The following is a 25,095-nucleotide window of genomic DNA, read 5'->3' as shown; positions in this document are numbered from 1 at the left end:
CTTTACTGGTTGGAGGTAGGGACTATACGTAGGTCTTTACTTCATGCCCACAGGCGGGAACTGAGGGGAGATCAGTACCCACAGTACTATTTATACCCCTATGGCCAGGAGTGGTACTGCGTATCACTACGCCCTACAAGTAGTGCAGTCCTGTCCATAGGTTCAAAGTAGCACACATATTACATACACAACAAAAACCATAGAACATGGAGCATAGATTAATCAGGATGAGAAATACAGGAAACTTTGGTTTATCCGGAGGTTAAAAGTCCGGAAAGCTCTATCTACCGGCAAAATTCAGGAGCCGTTTCCTATAAGTTTTTTTACTTCTTGTTGCTTTTTTTTCCCCCCAGTCAGGCTCTGCAAGGTCTGTAGCTAAGCAACAGCTTCAGCTAGAGACGCTTTTAAGCTGCAGCTGACTATTTTGAAGCTGTTGCTAAGCAACAGGGTTTGTTGATTCACACGGAGCTGAAAATCTCCGTATGTTTCAACATTAGCGCTGGTTTGTCCAGCAGTTTTGATGGGACGGCAACAGCTCGGTCCCGTCAGTGCCGGATATCACAAAGTTTCCTGTAATAGTTCTGAGAAGAGATTTGAGATAATGGGACTGTTTCCACTGAAGCAGAGGAAGTTAAGAGGCAATGTAATGGAGATTTTAACATTATGAAGGGGTTTTATAGGGTGAATAGGGAAAGACTCTTTCTTCTGGTTGGAGAGTTAGTGATGAGGGGGCCATCAACTTAAAATTGTCACGAACTGAGAAGAGAGGTTCGGAGGCATTTATTTATGCAGATAACTATTGAACTATGAAATGCTGTCCCACAGTGAGTAGTTGAAGCAGGGACCATTGCAATTCTTAAGGGAAAATTGGATAAGTTTTGAAGCAGAGGGCGATACAGGGTTATAGGGAGTGAGTTGGTTGATGGGATTAGCTTTTGATTGCTCTAGCAAAGAGCTGGCACAATGGTTTCTTTGTGTGGTAAACTTCTCTGGTTCTGTGACAATTTCTAAACTATTGCCTTCTAGAGTAATTTGGCACCTGTCTTGGTTTTGTAAGAAAGCCTAGTGTCAAGGCACATTTTCATATTTAATGAGGAATTATTCCAGCAGGTGGATAAAGTGGAAGCATGAAGAAGCCTTAGATTTACCATATACATTACCAGCTCGCTTTTACATAGTTATTTAAAATGGTCCTACCTTCAGTAAGTTCCCTTGGAGGCTCACCCATTCTCTACATCAAATTAAGAAATTGAATGTAAAATCAGAAACACATGGAGAAAGGAAATGGAGTGAAACATGAGCTATATTCAAATGGAAGGAACAGTGAAATGTATATAGTGAAACTCAATGAAATGAACAGTTTATGATGCCTAGCAATACATATTAAACAGGGCTGTGCACTCAACTAATCTGTCATTCAAATGGAGTGTTAAACTCTTAGCAAAAGTGTTATTGAAATTGCATGTGCGCCTATAGCCTGAAGATTAACAATTTACAAAGTGTATATAGGTTTCCCCTGTAACACAATTACTTTGCTTCAAAATCTGATTAGGAGCAGAATGTACATTGTTGGATGTAACACCAGTTGGTTAACTATACATTCAACATGCTCTGCACACTTCCACTTTAAGTGATAAGAACTCTAATTTTAAACAGGGCCACTTTGAACAGAGGAATTCCTACCTACATTGTTACAGGCCATTATTTTTTATGAACACCCTTGACAGTGGGAGTAAATATGATTCTAATTACATCTTTAATAGCTCAGCTAGGCACAGCTCTTGCTTGTTCTTGCATTACAAGCGTACAAAAAAAATCATTTTGTCCTACTGTTGATTCCAGGCAACATGTCACAGATTGCCTTGCAATACCAATGCAACACTTTTTTAGCTATCTGAAATATTTTCATCACTTAAAGTAAGCAAGTCGACAGGGGTGCAGCAAAGTTAAAGATTCTATGATAGACATTGATAGCCATTACAGATTAAAAGGTAGTGTACTCTTCAAATGTGTCGCTATAGAAACAAATATAATACGGCTAAAAGCCAAGATCAACTTAAAAAAAAAATCCTAAATACAGATAGACTGCTTTCTGGCACCTGCTGCTCTTTTTCATAAAGCTAGTGAAAAGCCAGGTGATGCAGTTTGGTGTCAAATGGCAATGATGAACTGAGAATCTATGCACTTAGATGAGTGACTGACTGGCCAATAAGAAGCTGTGACTTCTTTCCAGTGAAGTCTGTGGAAAGGAAATTTGGGTGGGATGTGTAACAATCTGCTACCTGCTTTTTGCCACCACCAAATATCAAAATCAAACCTTTCATGTAAGGAGTCATTGCTGACAGTGCAAAAACCCTACTTGCTGTTAAATCCCATATCTTATCAACAAGACTGCTTCCTTCCACCACCGCAATCTCAACTACTACTGCCCTTACCTTGCTCCCGTTGCTACTGAAACTCTTGCTTTTGTTACCTATAGACTCAACGTAGCCAATGCTCTCCTTGGCAGTCTCTTGAGTTTGTAAACATGCAAACTGCAACTCATCCAAAACTCTGCATCCTGTCTTATGTTACGTCATGCTAGCTTGTCACTCCCGTCCTCACCAACCTGCATTTGGCTCCCTGTCTCCCAATGCAGCAAATTCAAATTCCTTGTCCTCATTTACAAATCACTTCATGACTTTACCCTACCCTATCTCTTCAACCTTTTTCAATCCTATATCTTGACCTATGCTCTTTGGTCTTCTGATTCTGACTTCCTGTGCCTATACACATTCCTCTGCTGCACTACTGGTGGCTGAGCTATCAGCTCTCTTGGCCCTATTCTTTAGAACGCTCTCCCTGAACCCTTGTGCCTTGCTGCTCCTCTCCTGGAAACTCATCATTTTGACCATTCTTTTGGTCAACTCTTCCACTACCACTCAATGTCTATTTTGCCTCTGGAAGCATCTGGAGACATTTCTATGTTAATGGCACCTTATAATTGCATGTTGTTCTTGTTATAAACTGCTGACACTAGTGAACAATTTCTATTGTTGGATAAGAGCAAAAGAGTGATCAGGGCACAAAAAAAATTCTGAAACCAGCTATGGCTGCAGCAAGCACTTATTTTACTTACCGGTTTTGGGAGTGGCTTGTTTGCTGGCTTTCTGCAAAATACAAGACAACAAAGCTTAAAACCAATTGCCAGACATTCTTCTGTGTTCAGCCTTAATCTTCAGTGTATGTTAATTTTTGATTTGTTGTAGAATTTCACCAATGTAATTTAGCTACGTAACAACAGACGACCTCGTCCAGCCAGATTGCCTCCCTCTCTTCCACGGCCATGTTCGCGCCCGGGTGGCCCTGGAGATGGAGCACGCGGTGTCCGCCGGCACGCTCGAGGACTTCCATGACCGGTGGGCGCCGCGGGGACTGGAGGGCATAATTAATTTGGATAACCAAATTCTAATTTGATTTATTAACGTTTATGTAAAGTTCTATTAGTTACAGTTTATTTGTTTATTTTTTTGATTGGTCCTACCAAAAGAGGAACAACAGACGGCCTGATGGCATACTTCCAGCAGGGGGCGGCACTCTCTGATTCCAGCAGGGGAAACCGCAGGTACACACCACCTGTGATTGTCCGCTCAGTAAAATAACAGAATGGAACATCACAAGCTGTGTGCCTACGATTTCCTGCGATGCGCTCCGTGACTGTATTTCAAAAGTAATTAATTCGTTCGTCGTTGAGCATTTTGGGCTGTCCCGAGGATGCGACAAGGCACTATGGGGGTTGCAACTCCGCTCCTGCCAAATAGGCGTGCAAGTACATTTCGTATTTTCAGCAGGCAGAGGAAACCTCTCTGGATTTTCTGAGGTTATGCTATGTGGGAGCCTAGGGGACTGCTGCAATTGTATGTGCAGGATACCTTGACAGAAGAAACTGGAGGGACTGCTAGGCTGCCTTAATTGGGCTGTGTGGGTGTCGGCAGGGTAGGACAGGTCTAAACACTCATTTCTCTCTTTGACCCCCCCCACATTCTGAATGATTGCACGACCATGAAAGTCTCCTTAAAACTTGAGAGGCCTGATAAGGTGATGGGAGAGTTTAGAGAGGAGGGAGAGTTTAGAGAGGAGGAAGAACTACAAATAAGTGAAAAGGAAACATTTTGTTTTAATCTTATGACATTTATCTTTCTACCTTTTATTTTTTTGCTCATTCATTTGTTCATTATAATAATGAATAATCTAACTAGTAGTAATTACAAGGATACAAACACAATAAAATCTTACAAATTCACCAACATTTGCAAGAATACAATCAAGATATTATGACTGGGAGTTAGCTATTTTCTAAGACCAGGGTTGGTTACTAATGCTACCTATCCAAACCTTTGATTAACAAATGAATCACAGTAGTACCAGATTGCAATAAAAAAGGTAAATTGAGAATAGCCCATACCAGTTTAAGCCACAACAGTTCATATGATTGAATTATCCCATTCACGGACATCCTACAGCAGAGTGCACTATATTGCCACTTGCAGTAATTGGAATAATTACCATTACTCTATGCTCCATGTGTTAATCAAGCTGTAATGTAATAATGCATGTTAACTATAATGGCATTTATTAGAATAAGGATCTAATTAGAACCATAATCTAATTAGAAGCAAAGGCTATGAGCTATCATGCTGAACACTTGTGTTCCAGAACTAGCTGCGCCTCTAGCCTAGCTGTTCCAGTATAGCTACAACACTGGCATCTATCCGACAATGTGGAAAACTGCCCAGGTATGTCCGGTCCACAAAAAGCAGGACAAATCCAATCCTGCCAATTACCGCCCCATCAGTCTACTCTCAATCATCAGCAAAGTGATGGAAGGTGTTGTCGACAGTGCTATCAAGCAGCACTTATTCACCAATAACCTGCTCACTGATGCCTAGTTTTGCTTCCGCCAGGGCCACTCGGCTCCCGACCTCATTACAGCCTTGGTCCAAACACTGACAAAAGAGCTGAATTCCAGAGGTGAGGTGAGAGTGACTGCCCTCGATATCAAGGCAGAATTTGACCGAGTGTGGTATCTAGGAGCCCTAGTAAAACTGAAGTCAATGGGAATCGAGGGGAAAACTCTCCACTGGCTCGAGTCATACCTAGCACAAAGGAAGATGGTTGTGGTGTTTGGAGGAAAATCATCCCAGCCCCAGGACATCGCTGCAGGAGTTCCTCAGGGCAGTGTCCTAGGCCCAACCATCTTCAGCTGCTTAATCAATGACCTTCCCTCCAACATAAGGTCAGAAATGGGGCTGTTCGCTGATGACTGCATTCACAATTCCTCAGATAATGAAGCAGTCCATGCCCGCATGCAGCAAGACCTGGATGACATTCAGGCTTGGGTTGATAAGTGGCAGGTAACATTTGCGCCACACAAGTGCCAGGTAATGACTATCTCCAACAAGCGAGCGTCTAACCACCACCCCTTGACATCCAACAGTATTACCATCAGCAAATCCCCCACCATCAATATCCTGGGGGTCACCATTGACCAGAAACTTAACTGGACCAGCCACATAAATACTGTGGCAACACGAGCAGGTCAGAGGCTAGGTATTCTGTGGCGAGTGTCCCTCCTGACACCCCAAAGCCTTTCCATCATCTACAAGGCACAAGTCAGAAGTGTGATGATATACTCTCCACTGGATGAGTGCAGCTTCAACAACACTCTAAGCTCAACACCATCCAAGACAAAAGCAGCCCGCTTGATTGGCACCCCATCTACCACCTTAAACATTCACTCCCTCCACCACCGGCGTACCGTGGCTGCAGTGTGTACCATCTACAAAATGCACTGCAGCAACTCGCCAAGGCTTCTTCGACAGCACCTCCCAAACCCGCGACCTCTACCACCTAGAAGGACAAGGGCAACAGGCGCATGGGAACACCACCACCTCCAAGTCACACACCATCCTGACTTGGAAGTAGAACGCCATTCCTTCATCATCGCTGTGTCAAAATCCTGGAACTCCCTCCCTAACAGCACTGCGGGAGTACCTTCTCTCTCTTAAGCAGTCCCTCGGAACCGAGGATGACTTGCTTCCACACTAAAAATGAATTCTCAGGTGACTGATGAGTCCTATGCAAAACCTATAGTCTCTGTCACAGGTGGGGCAGATGGTGGTTGAAGGGGCGGGTGGGTGGGATGCTTGGGTTGATGTGCGCTCCTTCCGCTGTTTGCACTTGGCTTCCGCTTGCTGCCAGTGAAGAGACTGGAGGTGTTCGGCGCCTTCCCGGATGCTTCTCCTCCACTTTGTGTGGTCTTGGGCCAGGGATTCCCAGGTGTTGGTGGGGTTATTGCACTTTTTCGAGGAGGCTTTGAGGGTGTCCTTGAAGCATTTCCTCTGCCCACCTGGGGCTTTCTTGCCAAATCGGAGCTCCGAGTAGAGCACTTGTTTTGGGAGTCTTGTATCGGGCATGTGGATGATGTGGCCCATCCATCAGAGCTGATCGAGCGTGGTCAAAGCTTCGATGCTGGGGATGTTGGCCTGAGCGAGAACACTGACGTTGGTGCGCCTATCCTGCCAATGGATTTGCAGGATCTTGCAGAGGAAGCGTTGGTGGTACCTCTCCAGTACTTTGAGGTGCCTGCTGTACATGGTCCATGTCTGTGAAGCATACAGGAGGGCGGGTATCATAATGCTCTGTAAACCATGAGCTTGGTGCTGGGTTTGAGGTCCTGGTCTTCAAACACTCTCTTCCTCAGGTAACCTGGCACAGTGAAGACAGTGTTGGACTTAGTCATCGACGTCTGCCCTTGTTGACAGTAGGCTCCCGAGGTATGGAAAGTGGTCCACGTTGTCCAAGGCCTCGTCATGGATTTTGATAATCGGGGATCAGTACTGTGTGGCGGGAGCAGGTTAGTAGAGGACCTTTGTCTTACGGATGTTTAGTGTAAGGCCCATGCTCTCGTACGCTTCAGTGAAGGTGCTGTCGATGGTTTGGAGTTCGACCTCCAAGTGTGCATAGATGCAAGTGTCGTCTGCATACTGTAATACGATGACAGAGGATGGGATGACCTTGGATCTGGACTGGAAGTGACGGAGGTTGAACAGTTTCCTGTTTGTTCTGTAGATCAACTCCACTCCAGCGGGGAGCTTACTGAGGGTGAGATGGAACATTGCAACCAGGAAGATCGAGAAGAACGTTAGTGCGATGACACAGCCTTGCTTGACCCCGGTCCCTACGTGAATTGGGTCTGTGGTGGATCCATTGGTCCAGAGCACGGCTTGCATGTTGTCGCGAAGCAGGTGGATGATGGTGACAAACTTTTGAGGGCAGCCGAATTTGAGGAGGACACTCCATAATCCCTCCCAGTTGACAGTGTCGAAGGCCTTTGTGTGGTCAAAGAAGGCCATGTACAGCGGTTGGTGCTGTTCCCTGCATTTCTCTTGTAGTTGATGCGCGGCGAAGATCATGTCCATTGTGCCCCTTAGTGGGTGGAATCCGCATTGCGACTCTGGGAGGAGCTCTTCAGCCACTGGGAGAAGGCGATTGAGGAGGATTCTTTCGATGACTTTCCCTGTGGCAGGCAGCAGGGAAACTCCTCTGTAATTCAGTAAGGGAGCATCTTCACCACACGTACTGCAGCGATTCAAGAAGGCGGCTCACTACCACCTTCTCAAGGGCAACTAGGGATGGGGAATAAATGCTGGTCTTGCCAGTGATGCCCACATCCCATGAACAAATAACAAAAATTAGAAGTTTGCAGTACGTTAGCCATTTCGTCCATATCTGTGTCGACTGTTACCTAAACTAATCCAACTGCTTTTCTCTCTTTCCGTAGCTCAGTATCTTCATCTGTTTCAAATACTAAGGCACGATTTTCCTTTTAATAGTTGGAATGGTCTATGCTTCAACTACACAGTGTGATAAAGCATTCCATGCTCCAACGAACCGCTGCATAAAGAAATTACTCCTAATCTCCTCACTTTCTTAATGACAATTTTTAAGTTGATAACCCCTTGTTACTGACTCCAGAGGAAAACATCTTTCCCTATGCACCCTATCAAAACCCTTCACAATGTTAAACTCTCTATTAACTCTTCTATTAACCTTTTCTGCTTCAATGAAAGTAGTCCCATTATCACAAGTCTCTCTTAACCATAGTGTCTCATCGCTTGCATCATCCTGATGAATCTATGCTGCATGCTCGATGGCTTTAATGTCCTTTCTATAATGGAGCACTGAAAACTGCTTTACTCTTGTACTCTCTCCGGGGGATAGGACGCTACAGGTGCCAGCTCGACAGATGGTGAGATCACATACTAGCTCTGCTGGAGTGGATGTGGATGCAGATGCAGACTTCGAGGGCCCATGCTACCAAAGCAGGCTGATGGACATACACCAGGAAATGCTAGCTGCATTGGGCAGCTTGCCAGCAAACTTGCACACAATGGCTCAGAGCACGGAGGGGTCCAGCTCCAAATTATGTCAGGGCTTCATGCAGAGCATGGAGACCGTTCTGTCCAACGTAGAGCAAATGATCAGCTCCATGAATACGACAATGATGTCCACCATGGTGGAGTCTCTGCCAACAACTTCTCTGGAAGCAATCTGAGGTGGCTGCCATCGTGGCTCTGGGGGCCAGTGCTGCTGATGGTTTCCAGAGCTTCACATCAATCCTGCACTCTGTTCTCGCGCAGAGCCATGGGAGTGCGGAGGTGCAGTCCTAGGAGCGTGGCAGTGGCTCCATGGAGAGGCACCTGCTGTCCTCTCTCAGGATGTTGCCACTGATTCCATCAGTGCCCTTATCAATACCACATAGCCAGCTGGGCCAGGCTGCCTGTGACCCATGCCGAGGTGCTGCAGTCTGCAGCTGAGCCCTCTGGGCTGTGCGAAATTCAGGGTCATTGAATTTATGAGTTTGCAGCGCCAGGGACCCGGGTTCGAATCCGGCCTCGGGCGACTGTCTGTGTGGAGTTTGCACATTCTCCCCGTGTTTGCGTGGGTTTCCTCCGGGTGCTCCGGTTTCCTCCCACAGTCCAAAGATGTGCAGGTTAGGTTGATTGGCTATGTTAAATTGACCCTTAGTGTTAGGGGGATTAAATACGTGGGGTTACAGGGATAGGGTGGGATATGTGTTGGTGTAGGGGTTACGGGGATCGGGTGGGATATGTGTCGGTGCAGGCTCGATGGGCCGAAATGGCCTCTATCTGCACTGTGGGGTTTCTGTGATTTCTGTGATTTCTGTGCTACAACTGACATTAGGCTAACTAACTGGATTACTGTTACCCTGAATATCCTCTCTGCTGGAACAGAGGGTTACATTCATTGCTGCCCCTCAGTCTCCTGGCATAATTTGCATATCTGAGGATTGGAAATTTGTGGTCAGCGTCTCTGACATCTCTTCTGACTTCATTCAACAGTCCAGCTAAAACTAACGAGTTGTATTTCTGCATATTTTGCATTGAATCTGATCTAAAGCACAGTTGAACTAGAGTTTAATTACTCCTACTACTATACTAGTTCATCTTCACATAATTGTGAAGCTAAATGAACCTGATGCTAGGGAGAGACCTGCTGCTGATTCTCTTAGTTTCATCTCATACTCTAATTTCTATAGGAAAGCAGAAATGTAAAGTTGAGAATTACTGCCGATTTAACTAAAAGTATTCTTTTTCTAAAAAGTTAAAACATTAATTTTCATCACTGATGTATCTAGTTCTTTTCTTCAATGCTAGTAAACTACAAAATGAAAACGGCTAGGAAATTCTTTTTTCCAGTGAAATTTTCTGCCACACACGCTGCTCATTCATCCCTTCTGTGCTTAAGGAAGTGGCCCTAGAAATAATAGATGCATTGCTGGTCACCTTCCAAAATTCTATAGACTCTGGAACAGTTCCCATGGATTGGAGGGTAGCTAATGTAACCCCACTATTTAAAAAAGGGGGTAGAGGGAAAACGGGGAATTATAGACCGATAAGCCTGACATCAGTAGTGGGGAAAATGCTAGAGTCCATTATAAAAGATGTAATAGCAGAGCACTTGGAAAACAGTGACAGGATCAGACAAAGTCAACATGGATTTACAAAAGGTAAATCATGCTTGACTAATCTACTGGAATTTTTTGAGGATGTAACTGGTAGAATAGATAAGGGAGAACCAGTGGATGTGGTGTATTTGGACTTTCAGAAGGCTTTTGATAAGGTCCCGCATAAGAGATTAGCGAGCAAAGTTAAAGCACATGGGATTGGGGGTAAGGTACTGACTTGGATAGAGAACTGGTTGGCAGACAGGAAGCAAAGAGTTGGAATAAACGGGTCTTTTTCCGAGTGGCAGGCAGTGACTAGTGGGGTACCGCAGGGATCGGTGCTAGGACCCCAGCTATTCACAATATATATTAATGATCTAGATGAGGGAACTAGATATAATATCTCCAAGTTTGCAGATGACACAAAGCTGGGTGGGCGTGTGTGCTGTGAGGAGGATGCAGAGAAACTCCAGTATGACTTGGACAGGTTGGGTGATTGGGCAGATGCAGTATAATGTGGATAAATGCGAGGTTATCCACTTTGGTGGCAAAAACAGGAAGACAGATTATTATCTGAACGGCAATAGATTGGGAAAAGGGGAAGTGCAACGAGACCTGGGTGTCCTTGTGCACCAGTCGCTGAAGGTAAGCATGCAGGTGCAGCAGGCAGTTAAGAAGGCAAATGGTATGTTGGCCTTCATAGCGAGAGGATTCGAGTACAGGAGCAAGGATGTCTTGCTGCAGTTGTACAGGGCCCTGGTGGGACCACACCTTGAGTATTATGTGCAGTTTTGGTCGCCTCATCTGAGGAAGGATATTCTTGCCATGGAGGGAGTGCAGTGAAGATTCACCAGACTGATACCTGGGATGGCAGGAATGACGTATGAAGAGAGATTGGGTCGATTGGGCTTATATTCACTAGAGTTTAGAAGAATGAGAGGGGATCTCATTGAAACTTATCAAATTCTAACAGGACTAGACAGACTAGATGCAGGAAGGATGTTCCCGATGGCAGGGGAGTCCAGAACCAGGGGTCACAGTCTAAGGATAAGGGGTAAGCCATTTAGGAGTGAGATGAGGAGGAATTTCTTCACCCAGAGAGTGGTGAACCTGTGGAATTCTCTACCACAGAAGGCAGTTGAGGCCAATTCATTAAATATTTTCAAGAAGGAGATAGATATATTTTCTAAGGCTAAAGGGATCAAGGCATATGGGGAGAAGGCAGGGACAGGGTACTGAATTTGGATGATCAGCCATGATCTCATTGAACAACGGAGCAGGCTCGAGGGGCCGAATGGCCTACTCCTGCTCCTATTATCTATGTTTCTATGTAACTTCCATATATCCATGTAAACTTAAAAATCTAGTACAATGTAAGAAAAAAATGTTGAAATTGTTGCTGCCCTTTTAAATAAATTGTATAAACAACCTAAAGGACTGGAAACAACCCTGAGTTGCAGACAAGTGTTATCAGACTAACTGGACAGGCACAGTGCTCGTCTGACTGTGTTCAATCTTCTTGTATCCTGTGCTGCAAGGACGTTGTTATTTTGCTGTTGCTGAAAGGCTGACTGTGCAGCAACAATTCCAAAAGTACAAGTACATTTTTAATTTGTTTGCAGTTCTGTATATTTCTTTGGTCGCTTTAGTGAAATTTGCCACTGGCGTAATTTAATCCATTTAAAAACTATGATGACATGGAGGTAGAAGAACCTGTTTATTTGGGATTCAAATTGACAATCAGAAGTTGTTAACTTACAGTTCCCTTTGTGATGGTATTGGAATCTCTGGTGAGGCAAATGTCCTGGGATCCTGTAAACTACTAGTTGAATTACCTAGGTAGTTGAAGTAGAAAAACAAAATAATTATTTTAACCTCTAACACAAGCATTTCCTATTATCAAAGTGCAAATTAAGTACTGATAGTTGAAAGTTGCTAGGTTTGCTTTGCGTTATTTAATGTTTTTTAGGGAAAGGTGGGATGATTAAAGTGTAAATCCCTCCATTTTCTCCAAGACTACCATCTTCCATAGACAGCCTGCTCCCAAAACTCCATCAGTGCTGCTCTTGAAACAATCACCGACAACCCAGTATTAGCAGGCAGGGAATGACTCCCCTTTAAATTCTACCCAACCACACACTCATTGGAAAGTGTCTGGCTTCTCCACAGCAGCACCATCAACCAGGTTTGCGTCCCACTGTCATGTTATGTTGTCATGCTGCTGAAACTCACATTAGTATCACACGGACAAAGAGTTAATTCTACACACTTTAGCAGAAAAGGCTTTTTCTCTTCTTTTGGGATAAAGGGCGGATTTTAACCCCCGGGCAGGATGCCGGGGGATGGGAGTTGACGGCCTTTCCACCAGTGAGTCCCAATGGGCGGCCACGGCCCATTTTAGTGACCAGGCCTCATTTCATCCTGCCAGGAACGTGATGTGTATTGAAACGGTTCACTGTCCATTAAAATCAGTAGTGCTCAAGCCACTAAACAACATGCCTAAACCACTTCAAAGAATGCTGTTAAGACTCTAACAATACAGTCTGAGAGGTTCATAAAAGAAAGGGGAGAAGGTGGTCCTAGCATATAAGCTTAACTTCGGGCAGGTATGCTCTGCTAACGCCTGTGATTTTCCACGTGAGCTGGAAGAAATCGATCATCGCGAATCACTTCCAGTTGGAGACTCACGCTGGCAACGACTTACTCATGCTGCAGCGGATGACCCAGTTCAGAAGCAACTGCATGTAATCATTCAACAAGGCTGGCCTGGGAGCAAGTCAGAGTTACCTGAATGCCTCCACCCCTACTTTGACTTGCGAGATAAACTAACTGTCCAAGGGGAAATGATATTCAAGAGACAGCAACTCGTGATGCCAGCTGTATTACATAAGGAATTAATGTCAGTAGTTCATTCAACGCACATCGGCATAGAAGGTTGTAGCCCTGGAGTCCGCGAAAGCTTCTATTGGCCCAGGATGTCAACAGGGCTTAAACAATACATTGTGAAGTGTGATATCCGTTTGACTCATCGCAGTTCTCCAAATAAGGGACCACTACTACAGCACGAGATTGCAGCTGGGCCTTGGTCAAAGGTTGGGGCTGACCTTTGTGAGCTACATGGCCATACCCTGCTCATCATATGTGATTACTACAGTAACTTTATCGAAGTAGCCAGCCTCACTTCAGTTACTACATGCAGTGTTCTGAGAGAACAAAGAGGGCTTGACAGGGTAGATGCTGAGAAGCGGTTTCCCCTGGCTGGAGAGTCTAGACTAGGGGGCATAGTCTCAGAATAAGGGGTCGGTCGTTTAGGACTGAGATGAGGAGATATTTTTTCACTGAGTGTTGTGAAGCTTTGGAATTCTCTGCCCCAGAAGGCTGCGGATGCGCAGTTGATGAATATAATCAAGGTTGAGCTCGATAGATTTTTGGACTCCAAGGGAAATCAAGGGATATGAGGATCGGACGGGAAAGTGGAGTTGAGGCCGAAGATCAGCCATGGTCTTATTGAATGGCGGAGCAGGCTTGAGGGGCCATGTGGCCTATTCCTGCTCCTAATTCTTAAGTTCTTGTATTCTTATGAAATGTTTGCAAGATTTGGACTACCAGATATCAGTCCACAATGTGCATCAGCAGAATTTGCAGTGTTTGCCAAGACATGGGGATTTAAACAAGTGATATCATCACCTCACTACCCGCAGTCCAATGGCAAAGCCGAGAATGCCGTGAAGACTGTCAAACGACTCTTCACAAAATGCAAGGTCACAGTTTTTAGCTCTATTAGATTGGCACAACACGCCGAGTGAAGGTGTAGGTACAAGCTCTGCACAGAGACTTATGGGTCGTAGGTGGAAGGCACTATTTCCTAAAGCTGGAACACTCCTGCAGCCTTAATATTTGAGTGAAGAGGGCACTCGTGCGCTTGACGGCATGAAGCAACGTCAGCAGCATTACTGTGACAGGAATGCTAAACCACTTCAAGCAATTACACCCTGGTGATACGGTGCGGATGAAACTCCCTGGCCAGAGTACGTGGCGTGCTGGTACATGCACAAGTGTGGTGGGTCCTAGAATCTATCATGTGCAAGTTAGAGACTCATCATACCGCAAGAATCCCCGTCCGTTGATTTTTGCTGATGAGCCACCTGTAAGCAACACTCCTGAGATTGAGGACTTTTCTGAAACGCATGTCCCCAGTGGTCTTCTGAACTGTCCACTGTCTCCAAAGCAAGTTGCAACACCAGGAACCCCTGGTATTGAGACACCAATCACAAATCTGGAAGACAGCACCAGGCTCCACCTCGATTGAAGGGTTTTGTAGGGCCTGCTTGTGATTGTGTGTTTTGTTTCAGCTAAATTTCAGAGTTCCACTATGTATGTTTTTCTTTTGAATTCTGAAATAGTTAGATAGCATATCTTTTTCTGTGAGGGGAATGATGTGACCTAGGACGCATGTTTGCTGTGCATGTGTGGTGTCTGCGTCGTCATCAGGTGACTCACACATGACTTTCCTTTGTTCTCTCTTTCTCCTGCGTGTAGGTTGGGCTGCAGACACGTGAAGCTCAGTAGTAGCTCCTGCTACTCCTGTAAGTTAAGTTGTTTTATATACTTAATATAACATTGATACTCTTTCTAACAACGCATGGTTACCCCATCTCTTTAAGAAAATCCAATGGCCCTGCTGCTCACCTGATGAAGTGTTGTTCTCTTGCAGAAGCCTCGAAACTTGCTTCATGCTCCACTGTACTTAATATGATCTGACTTTCTACTTAAAATGCTGTTAGAGGGTGCTGTCTCTATGATATGACCCAGAAAAACGGTCATGATGCCACCTACAGGATATCGTCATTATATACTCTGGAGTAGGACCCTGTTCTCACCCATGTGTACACACAGATATCATCCCAAATCACCTAGAACCAGCTGTTAAGCTGCAGCGGTCTGGAGGTCCTGTGCAGGCTGCTCACCAGCTTTACAATGGTAATAACCCTGCACACTCTCAAAATTGAATGGGCTGCGCAGCCAGTTAAAGGGCCCGCGCACCCAAAAAAAAATTACAGGGAACATTGCCTAGAACCCAATCAAACTTTAGGAATATGAACTCATTAAATATAGCCTCAGATTTAATGTAAACTATTACAAGGAATAAAATGATTACTAACTTGGTTCCGGGTCACATACTTCATACTCGTCATTATCCGCCTCCTGTAATGAAATTAAATGATCACATTTATTTTCTTCCAGGTATTTGAATGCAAATAAAATTAAAAATGATATATATACATGGGAGATCTTAGTCTTGATTTTTATATACATAATTGTTACTGGTGATAGCACATGTATGTGGTTACCAGTACATTGTACATCAGGGGCTGAATTTTATATTATGGGATCAGCAGCAAATTATATTCATTACATAGCGTACACTTTGGTGCCAAAGCTTTTTTGTTCTGTAGAAGCATTATGGAGGAAAGTCAAAGTACAATACTTCCTATACTGTATTTGCTACAAAATTCTCAAAATAAGTTTAAAATGTGCATTTGTGGACTCTTGGCTCATGGGAGAGAAAGCTGAAGTAGGACTTGGTGACATCGCCCTATAATTACACCACTGAAAATTCAACTGAATTGTAGCTGTCTGGAAAATAAAATCTTTGGCAACAACTATAATCTTTAAAAACAGCTTTAGGCTCCATCCAAATTTGTACTATGCACAAGTTCAGCTGTCACTCCATCTCCACAAGATGGCATTTTGTAAGTTCTAGTCCAGGTCCCATTTTCAGATGCAGATTTTAAACACCGATGTGCTGAATTTTATTGGAGCTAAAAAAACGAAATACCCCTGGAGTTCAGGTATCAATGGGAATATTACATAAAGTGCCGATTAATGCAACTAATGGAGGGTTGTCAAATTGATACATTAACCTCTGCCTTCTTAAAAGAATATCCCAGAATACGTCATGGTGGACATCACAAACAGCATCATGGCCTAAGCAATACTTATCCAGAAGTGGTGACCTAAGTTGTCACACCGACAAGTGGGGAAGGCCCTGTGAGTGACTGTTCATTATATCATGCAATGCAACAGGAAGGAAAAAGACTCATAATAACAGAGGGGACAGAAAGGAAAATGGAGAGGTGGGGATGGAGGTAAATAACAAGGGAAGAAATATAGAGAGAGTCTATTATGGTAACAAAAATACATGCTGTAATTCAAACTTGGCAGCATAAAGCAAGATTTTTAAAAATATTTGATAATTGTTTCCACTTTGGGTTTGAAGACTGAAGAAAAATTTGAACATCCTCGCTATGTAACCATCTATTTCCTTAATTAACAGACACAGTTAATGAAAATGCTGCAGATAATCTCAGCAATTAAGAAAAAAAACCTCTCATACAGATCTGCGTCCGAGATTAAGACTGAGATTTTGTGCCCTGTGTGATTAAACTACTGTGGAGCACAACTGTAGTTTCTTAAAGGATTGTATCTAATATATAAAATAAGGAAATCCCTGTTCCTCACCAATACTGGCATAAACACACACAAATATTGCTAGCAAACTCCCAAGGACTTGTGAGCTGAACTATTACATTTTTCAAAAACATTTGCACCATTGCTTCATCTTTTATATTGACGTGCATCTTTACTCTCATGGACTGTCTTGTACATCTGCTAAAGCTGCTTTAGTGTGGAGAAGAAAGAAAAAAAGACCTTTACTAAACATTGAAACTTACAGGTTTAGAAATGGGTGCTTTTCTGTTCACTGGTGATTCATTTCTGGGAAAAAAGCACACATGTTGAGGAATATATAAACCTGCAAAGTAAAAGTTTTGACAATCTGCAATCAAGGTATAAGAAGGCAATAAGATGGGATTGATGTTCTTAGTGCGCCATTTATATCTAGTTGGAACACCAAGAACCATCTACAACATAAGATGGGGGTGTCTATACAAATGTCTATTTTGCCTCAATTTTTTATGCTGACTTTTGTGCTTTTCAGGATTGATGTTGATGCTGGGGCTGGAACCCTTTTCCACATTTAACATCCAGTGTCACCATCATACACTTTCAGGTCAAACATAGGGAATAAGACTCTTTTTTACAGAGACCAAATATTTCCCACAACTCCAACATCAGAACAGCACTTCCTACTGCACGAGTATGACATTTCCTTAACATTGATTCTTGTGAATCTAGAAATTACTGTTGGTGAGATCAGTGCATGAATGTATTCATGTGAAATCCCTTTGTCCACCGATTTAAAATGGGTTAATGTTTGCTTTAACATAGTAGACAAAGGAATGTCATTAAAAACAAGCCAATATCAGCAACAGTAATTTCTAGGCTGTGGTCTGTCCTGAATGTTTGATACCAGTGAGGACAAATTAGGAACAGTTTTGTATTTTTGACTCATGCCTGTAGAATCTGGGCTGAAAATACCTCATCACCTATTTAGGTTGGATCCAGGGCTCAGGGCCCAGAGGTGACAAGAGTATTTTAACTCTATTTTACTTATTCGGACAACTTGATGATTATTCTTCGTTGTGATTTTACAGCTTTATCTTCTTATTAAAGAAACAAGTTAGCTTCTCTTCTTTTAACCCATTCAATCAACAGTTGACGAGCAATTCACAATGTCAACTTCTCTACTGAGAAAGTGGATAAGCTCAGGTAAATTATTTTATAGAATAAAATTGTAGAAATTTACGGCACAGAAGGAGGCCATTTGGCCCATCGTGTCTGTGCCGGCTGAAAAAGAGCTATCTAGCCTAATCCCACTTTCCAGCTCTTGGTCCGTAGCCTTGCAGGTTACAGCACTTCAAGAGTGTATCCAAGTATTTTTTAAATGTGATGAGGGTTTCTGCCTCTATGGCTCATGAAAGTAATTAAGGAAAATTTAAGGATTCAAAAATCCTGCACTGTGCTGAGATCACCCTACTCTTTTTCGGCCGGCACAGACACGATGGGCCTCCTCTGGCTATAATGTGGCTGCATCGGTGGCTCTCATACTTGATAATTTAGACCAGCTTGTCGTCCTCGCACATCGCCCGATAATCTCATTGCACCCCTCCCACCCCAAAAGAAGGGTGCATCCCTAATTTGTGAATCGCTGTCTTAGCCCATCTAGTTTATTTTTACAGGTCTGAGATCCTGCAGTATTTCCTATGCTAGTTACCTGTCCACATGTTTCCTGTGACTCGTGTTTTTTTTTAAACAACTACCCGTATTATTTACTGGTTCATTGGTTCAAGATGGTTTGCTCAATTTAAGTGTGTTTGCTGGTTTCTTGCTTCCACATCAGGCATCTAGGTAGATATAAAACTACAGCGTAAAATTAACAGGTTACCTGGGTACTCCTGGTGCAGTCATATTTGGGAAAGAGCGAGGAATTAATATTGGACTTCCTGTTCCCATGGGTCCAGGTTTAGGAAGTTGTGGCTTGGCCCTTTAGACAGTAATAAAGAATTGGTCGAATTAGAATCTGCAGATAAACACGAGCGCCGAGAATCTCCTAAAACTGTTCAGAATTAAAAAGCATACAATTGAAACCCAAATTGGGGCCAATTTTCCTGGGGTCAGGAAATGGGGGACTCAGACTTGTGACATGGATCTCGGCCACTTGCGTAGTTCCAGGGTTTCTGGGGCTTCCCCAAAAGGGTGAGCTTGCACCTGCAACAGGCACAGGCCAAATGTTCTCCTAGAAATGAGAAGGGACATTTCCACCACTCCCACCTCATTTTCCTGTAGTTTAGACAGTAGGGTGCTCCCTTTGGAGAAACGCTCAGAAGACATGCACGTTAAGGGTTTGATTTCTGCCTCTCTCTGATTAGAGGATTGGAGGGGGCACGCAACAGCCCGTATGAAGTCCCTTTGTTTGTTCTTGGTTATGTTGGGCCAGAAATCACTAAACAGCACTCTAAGGCCCAACCATGGCCACCATGGCCACTGCTGCAGGCCTCTCCTCACTCACTTCCCTGGTGCAAGATTCTGGGTGGGTGCGAGTGTGTTACAATCTGCGTCTTATCAATTTTCCAGAGGAAACTAATGCAGCATGAAAGACTGATTGTGTTATCCTCTTTCTAGCAACAGTTTGAGCTGGTGACCTACTTGCTTGAGGGTCAATCAACTGGATTAATTAATAGACAGATTTCAAAGTCAGTCACAAAAGGAAATATCTCTTCTAGATTATAGAGAATTTAAAACTAAGAACAATTAATTTAGCAAAAAGCCACTGTAAAATTCTGGATCTAAGGTCCAGTCTTATTACAGTAAAAAGGATTCTTCTTACCAACAGTGGGAGAAAAATATTTGAAATGGCCACCTGGGGGCGCTCTTACACCATGCAGCAAGAGGAAAGTTCGAGTTGCCACTGAGAACTGTTAAAGGAATTGATGTCACCATTTTTTTTATGATTAGAAAGACAACTTACCCATAGTAAGTAGTATATAACGGGATGAAAAAAAAGTGACTACACTCAATATTAAAGAAATACTTATTGCTATGCAGTTCATTTGATACTAAAAGGACAGAGGAGATTCACTCAGTACTACTTTTAAAAGTTAATTATCTAGAAAAAAATCTATAACATTTCTCTCCAGTAAATTTCTGTTAATTTCTTGAATAATTTGGTTTAAACAGCAATATTCACACAAGTGGAACAGGCTGCAGGAAGGCTGATCTTATAAATGGAACCAGCCTAACATCAGTAAAAATAATCTTTTCCCTCGGGCTTTAGCGATCGTATCATTACAATGATGCCGGCTAATTTATCTCCACTAATGGTGGGGACAGTAACTCTTCCAAGTCATTCTGCAGATATGATGTCCGCACTGTTTACAAGCAAATATTCAAAAAGATTGAACAGAAATAGATATTAAAAAGATAACGCTAATCATCAGTTTTAATAATAGCTCTGAAATTCCTGAGACCTTTCCAGTGTGCTCCCAGGATAAGTCCACTGGCTCCCAGCTTCTGCTGCAAGTTTCCTGGGGGAGCCCTGTTTGGGCAAAAGCTCCACCTGCCCCAAACATTATTCCACACGAGAACAAGGATGTGGCCAGCCTGGAGTGTTCTTGGTCCCTGTCTGGGTTCCCCATGGCAGCTGCTGTGCTGGGAGAAATTAGACCAATTGTCCTTGCCTGACATCGATGTGGCGACTAGCTGGGGAGGTCGATGCCTGGGCCCCTTGCCTGGAAGCCCGAAGAAAAGCTGCTATGATTCTGGATGAATTGGTCTCCTGTGCCCAATAAAAAATGTCCATGTGGTGGAGACGCAGGCACATAAACGAGTGCCTTAACCCGCCCCCCCACCTTCTCTGCTTTTTAACAGGTGCCCTAGATTCACCCAGAGTGCCATCAAGGCCTGCTAGTTTCATATTAATAAGGGGATCCTCCCCTGCCCCTGGATATCCCAGCAGGGTCAGTGGCAGAGGTCGCTGATGGATTGATCCTATCGCTTATAATGGGATCAAAGGGATGCGGATTTTCGAAGACAGTGTTTTAAAAAAAAGTTATTGATGACAAGACAGCCTCATTAAATAACACTGCATTGGGTTACCCATTAAATATATCACACTCCATGCTCTCACTCAATAAATACGTGATTTCTTGGACTATTCCTTTTACATTAATCAAGTGTGACGCACCTGTGCACTGGTGGTGAAGCTTCCTAAAGAAGAAAACAAAAAGTACTTTCAAATCAAAAGATACTATCAATGTGCTTAGAGCAATATTTCATTGGTATGCGTGCTTAATTTCCATTAAAAAAAGTTTGGATTATGGATAAATGCGCATTGGTGTGTGTAGCTTTCAACAAGATGATTAAGGGGTCAATTTTAGTGTCTGATACCCCGGATTTCGGGCACAAATCTAGCATACTGGACAGTGAAATCAAGCAAGAAGTCCCACTGAATCTTGGTCCCGCTCCATTCTCCAGGTGGGGCTCATCCGAAGCAGGTGGGAACTTTGTAATTGTGCGTAAAAGGGGGGAGGGAGAGAAAAGCACCACTTCAGATACAGCAGGATACCATGTAAAGAGAGACTTGCATTTCTATAGCGCCTTTCATGACCACCGTATATCCCAAAGCGCTTTACGGCCAATGAAGTACTTTTTATGAGTGTAGTCACTGTTGTAATGTAGGAAACACAGCAGCCAATTTGCGCACAGCAAGCTCCCACAAACAGCAACATGATAATGACCAGATAATCTGTTTTAATGATGCTGATTGGGGGAATACTATTGGCCAGGACACTGGGGATAACTCCCCTGCTCTTCGAAATAGTGTCATGGGATCTTTTACGTCCACCTGAGAGAGCAGACGTGGCCTCAGTTTAATGTCTCATCCAAAAGACGGCACCTCCGGTGCAGTGCTGAGGGAGTGCTGCACTGTCGGAGTGTCTGCCTAGATTTTTGTGCTCAAGTCTCTGGAGTGGGACTTGAACCCACAACCTTCTGACTCGGAGGTGAGGGTGCTACCAACTGAACCACAGCTGACCCAGAGAAGTTGGAGGGAAGGGAACCTAGGATGGTCCTTCGAGCAGGTGGCCCTTTAAAAGGCCCAAAGATGTTTAAGGTGAGTGGTTAGAGGTTTTATTCTAGGCCCTTGGTGGTAATTTTGTTTTTGATTTTTTTTTGTGCCAGCATTTAGGCTTTCTAGTCTTTTCAAAGTAGTTTATGTTTTGCCTCCAGCTCCTTTTACGGGCGCCAGTTTGTTTGCCAGTGGGGATCCTCTGAGCTGATGCATTTGGATAAAGACGACCACCTGGGGAGGGTGCCTGGTAGGTTAGGCTGCCTGACGGCAAACGCACCCCTGCATCGGCAGAGTAGCAACCTCACTGTGGGCGATTATGTGGCGATTATGCAGCTGCTTGTTTTTCCAAAGGAGCGGATCCCTTTGTGGCATCACCACAAGGCGTTGAATGCCGGACTAACTGTTAGGCAGGAAGGTTCTGCAGAAGCACTCCAATCACAGCACGTCGTGGCACTGCATGAAGGGAGACATGCCAAGGTGAGCAAGCGCCAATGTTGTCTGATTGGCCCCACCTGCCAAGGTGCCACCAATCATTTCAGTTAAGCCCTGGCACACCTACCTGGGAATGAGCAGAGGGACCTGCCTTCTCGGGGTGGAGGGTAGCAGCGGCGACCTTGCAGCATCTGCCTGGTACAGGGGTGGACAGTAATGGCCAGCTGTGGCCTGAAAATTGGCTGCACTCCCTTGCAGTCATGTGACTTATGGGGATGGTACCGTGCAGCAGCACAGAGGGCAACCCTCTGAGCAAGCAACTCATGCAGCACCACTTCCATTTCAGCAGGCATCAAGGAGAGGCTCGGGTACTGGGCTGTCTGAAGACTCTGCACCTTGGGTTCCCTCTTGTCTCCTACACTCCTTTTGCCTCGGCAGTTACTGCTGGTGGGTTTAGAGGCCTTTTAAGGCTCTCCAAAAGCTTGCTGAAATTGTGCCCCTTCATTGTTACACTCCCCTTTAAATTGCACTTGTGCACAATTTCCTTTTCCACAAATAAACCTGTCTGCATTTGCATCTGGATTATTCAATTTTGCTGAGACTGGAGGACAGGGTGCCACTTTCACTCGACTCTTCAGGTGGAATTAGCACCTTCAAAACCATTTAGAAAGGCACACCAAAGGAGTCAAATAAAAGTTGAAGTTTCAGGAACTTGCATTTCCCCTACAGTTTATGGCAACATGGGCATAATACAAGTTTAACCTGAAGTGTTTAAATCTGATGTATCAAAATCTTACCTCTGTGTCTGGAACTTCATACACATCTGTGCGCAGGGGATATAAAGAGATATACACATATTAAAAGAAAAGAAATAGGAAATACATTGACATATTTCCATGCAAAATGAAATGTTTTGTGATTTTATTTATTGGTACATTGGTTTTTGCATTTATGAATCGAATCTCCCAATTCAAATTCTAATTCATGTCAACTAGCAGGGATGGAGTTGGGGAGTACAATTTTTTTTTAAAACTGAATATCCACTGGGTACCCAATTAATCTTTAAATTATAGAAAGAAATATAAAATTCAAAAAGTTAGTTTTGAGCCAAAATTTGGTCTCAACTATTTCCCAGCAGACTATGAATGGGGTGGGTAGGAAGAAGGTGCATCCTAAACAGCAGGGTGGATTTTCATCTACACTGAATTGGTGTTCCCCAGGCACAGTGAAAAAGAAAATGGGGCGGAGACGTCGGGGCCCCTTTGCCAGGATTTGCTGGACTTCTCCAAGATACATGAATAGGTCTGTGTCTGTATTAGGCACAGGCCCAGTGTAAGGATTTTAATGGGTGTTCCTGGCCTCTTGCCTCACGCTTCCGCTGTCCGAAGGAATCTGGTGCATAGGCCTGTTCTGGGGCCGTCACGGACCAGAGGTTCTGTTGGTGCCCTGGGGGCAGGACAAAGGCTTTTAAGGTAGGTAAGAAACTTCCTTTGACTTGCTCCCCTGTCAGCAGGGTTTAAAAGCCCCAAGGCCTTTTGGCAGCAACTGGGAGGTCCTAGGGGTGGCGGCTAGGTGCGCAGCTGCAGGCCTCGGGTCTGGCACTGCACTTGTGTTTCCAGCCACCAGGGGGCGGGGCTGCAAATTGAGTTCATCTGTTCCTGCAGCAGGAAAACGGTGGGATCCCAAACCCTCAAATACGCAGCACACCCAAGGTGCAGTGTGCCTGTCAGGCACTCAGAGAAAAAATGGACCCTTTGTGTCTCAGGCAGGAATGGCTATCCATGTATGTTTTTCACAAAACAGTCTAGGATGTGCTCAATTCAAATATTATGAAGACCATAACTAAACTAGTAACTATGTACTGCTGAAAGAACATGTTCCAATTCTAACTTTGGCACAGTGCTTCTATTAACACCAACTGACACTTCCAAGTACCACCAGTGAAGTTGTTACACTGAAGACTGGTTAATTTGGGATATAATTGAACGTTCAGCAAAGATTCTCCTAATAAGCCACCAGCATTAGGCACCAATTCAGTTAGAATTACATTTATAGAAATAATTATTGGCACAGCATTAAACAAGATAATAATTATACTTAAAATGTGTTAATTATTAAGAGTTTGTTTTTGCATCATGTATTGTTTATATATCACAAAATAATAATTTATTAAAAAGATATGATAGTAGCTGGTTGGTAGTTAAAGGGCCATTATTCAGTTCAGGGATTAATATTTTGTAAATTGAGAACGTAGCTCAAGCAGTTTCTGAATACTAGCAGAACCCTGATATTGAATTACATCCTTAAACTCGCTGTCAGCTATTAACTTTAAATATATACAGGAATCTTTGTGATATCCGGCACCGACGGGACCGAGCTGTTGCCGTCCCATCAAAACTGCCGGACAAACCAGCGCTAATGTTAAAACATACGGAAGTTTTTGAGCTCCGTATCTAGCAACAAACCCTGTTGCTTAGCAACAGGTTCTAAACAGTCGGCCGTAGCTTGCAAGCGTCTCTGTAGCTAAGCAACAGCTTTAGCTAGACCTTGCAGAGCCTGACTGGTGAAAAAAAAGCAACGAAAAGAAAAAAAACTTACTGAACCGACTCCTGAATTTTGCAGGTGGATCGAGCATTCCGGACAGTTAACCTCCGGATAAACCAAAGTTTCCTGTATATTGAAGGTTTAATTCTAAAAATATGTTTGTTTTCCATTTTTCTTACCATGACACTGTGGGCTTTCTGTGTGCAGTTGTGCTGGAATGGCAGCTTGACCTGGATGAAAAAGTAATAAAATGACATTTGACCTAAAGGTGTACGGCTCACATAATAGAGGCTGCAGCATCTTTTCCCCACAACAGATTACCTGCATCAGTTTACATATAGCTTGAGATTCTGGTACAGCCATACTGTATTTTCAGACTCGAGCAGAGTCTGAATTATTTTATTTTAAATTTTAATCTTATTTCACTGATCGATGTGTCATTCACTCATGACACATACTTAAACACATTGTACACTTACAAATAAAGCAGGCATGATGATACTTCAGAAATCTTGAACATTTTGGATTCACTGAATCACGCTTTGCAGTTAACGCCAATTACGATAGCTGAAATAAGCTT

The 25,095-nt window shown here is 43.7% G+C and overlaps 1 protein-coding gene across 7 annotated transcripts in view; it reads right to left on the bottom strand.

The window, feature by feature from the left end:
• The window catches only part of blnk (B cell linker), a 260,778-nt gene that overhangs the window by 11,614 nt on the left and 224,069 nt on the right, over positions 1-25,095 (bottom strand). For all 7 annotated transcript variants that reach the window (XM_085994752.1, XM_085994750.1, XM_085994751.1 and 4 more), the window contains 9 exons: positions 24,695-24,745; positions 22,769-22,794; positions 20,655-20,677; positions 18,357-18,455; positions 16,744-16,786; positions 15,172-15,214; positions 11,769-11,844; positions 3,119-3,149; positions 1,198-1,231 (listed from right to left, as the gene is read on the bottom strand). In XM_085994752.1, coding sequence (XP_085850878.1) covers positions 1,198-1,231; positions 3,119-3,149; positions 11,769-11,844; positions 15,172-15,214; positions 16,744-16,786; positions 18,357-18,455; positions 20,655-20,677; positions 22,769-22,794; positions 24,695-24,745 — 426 coding nt within the window. The remainder of the gene's footprint in view (positions 1-1,197; positions 1,232-3,118; positions 3,150-11,768; positions 11,845-15,171; positions 15,215-16,743; positions 16,787-18,356; positions 18,456-20,654; positions 20,678-22,768; positions 22,795-24,694; positions 24,746-25,095) is intronic.

This window comes from Somniosus microcephalus, chromosome 8, assembly GCF_052327205.1.
Source record: "Somniosus microcephalus isolate GS21.2 chromosome 8, FLI_Smic_1.0, whole genome shotgun sequence".
Classification (NCBI taxonomy): Eukaryota; Metazoa; Chordata; class Chondrichthyes; order Squaliformes; family Somniosidae; genus Somniosus; species Somniosus microcephalus.
Note: the sequence above shows the minus strand (reverse complement) of the source record. Positions and strands in the feature narration are given on the sequence as shown.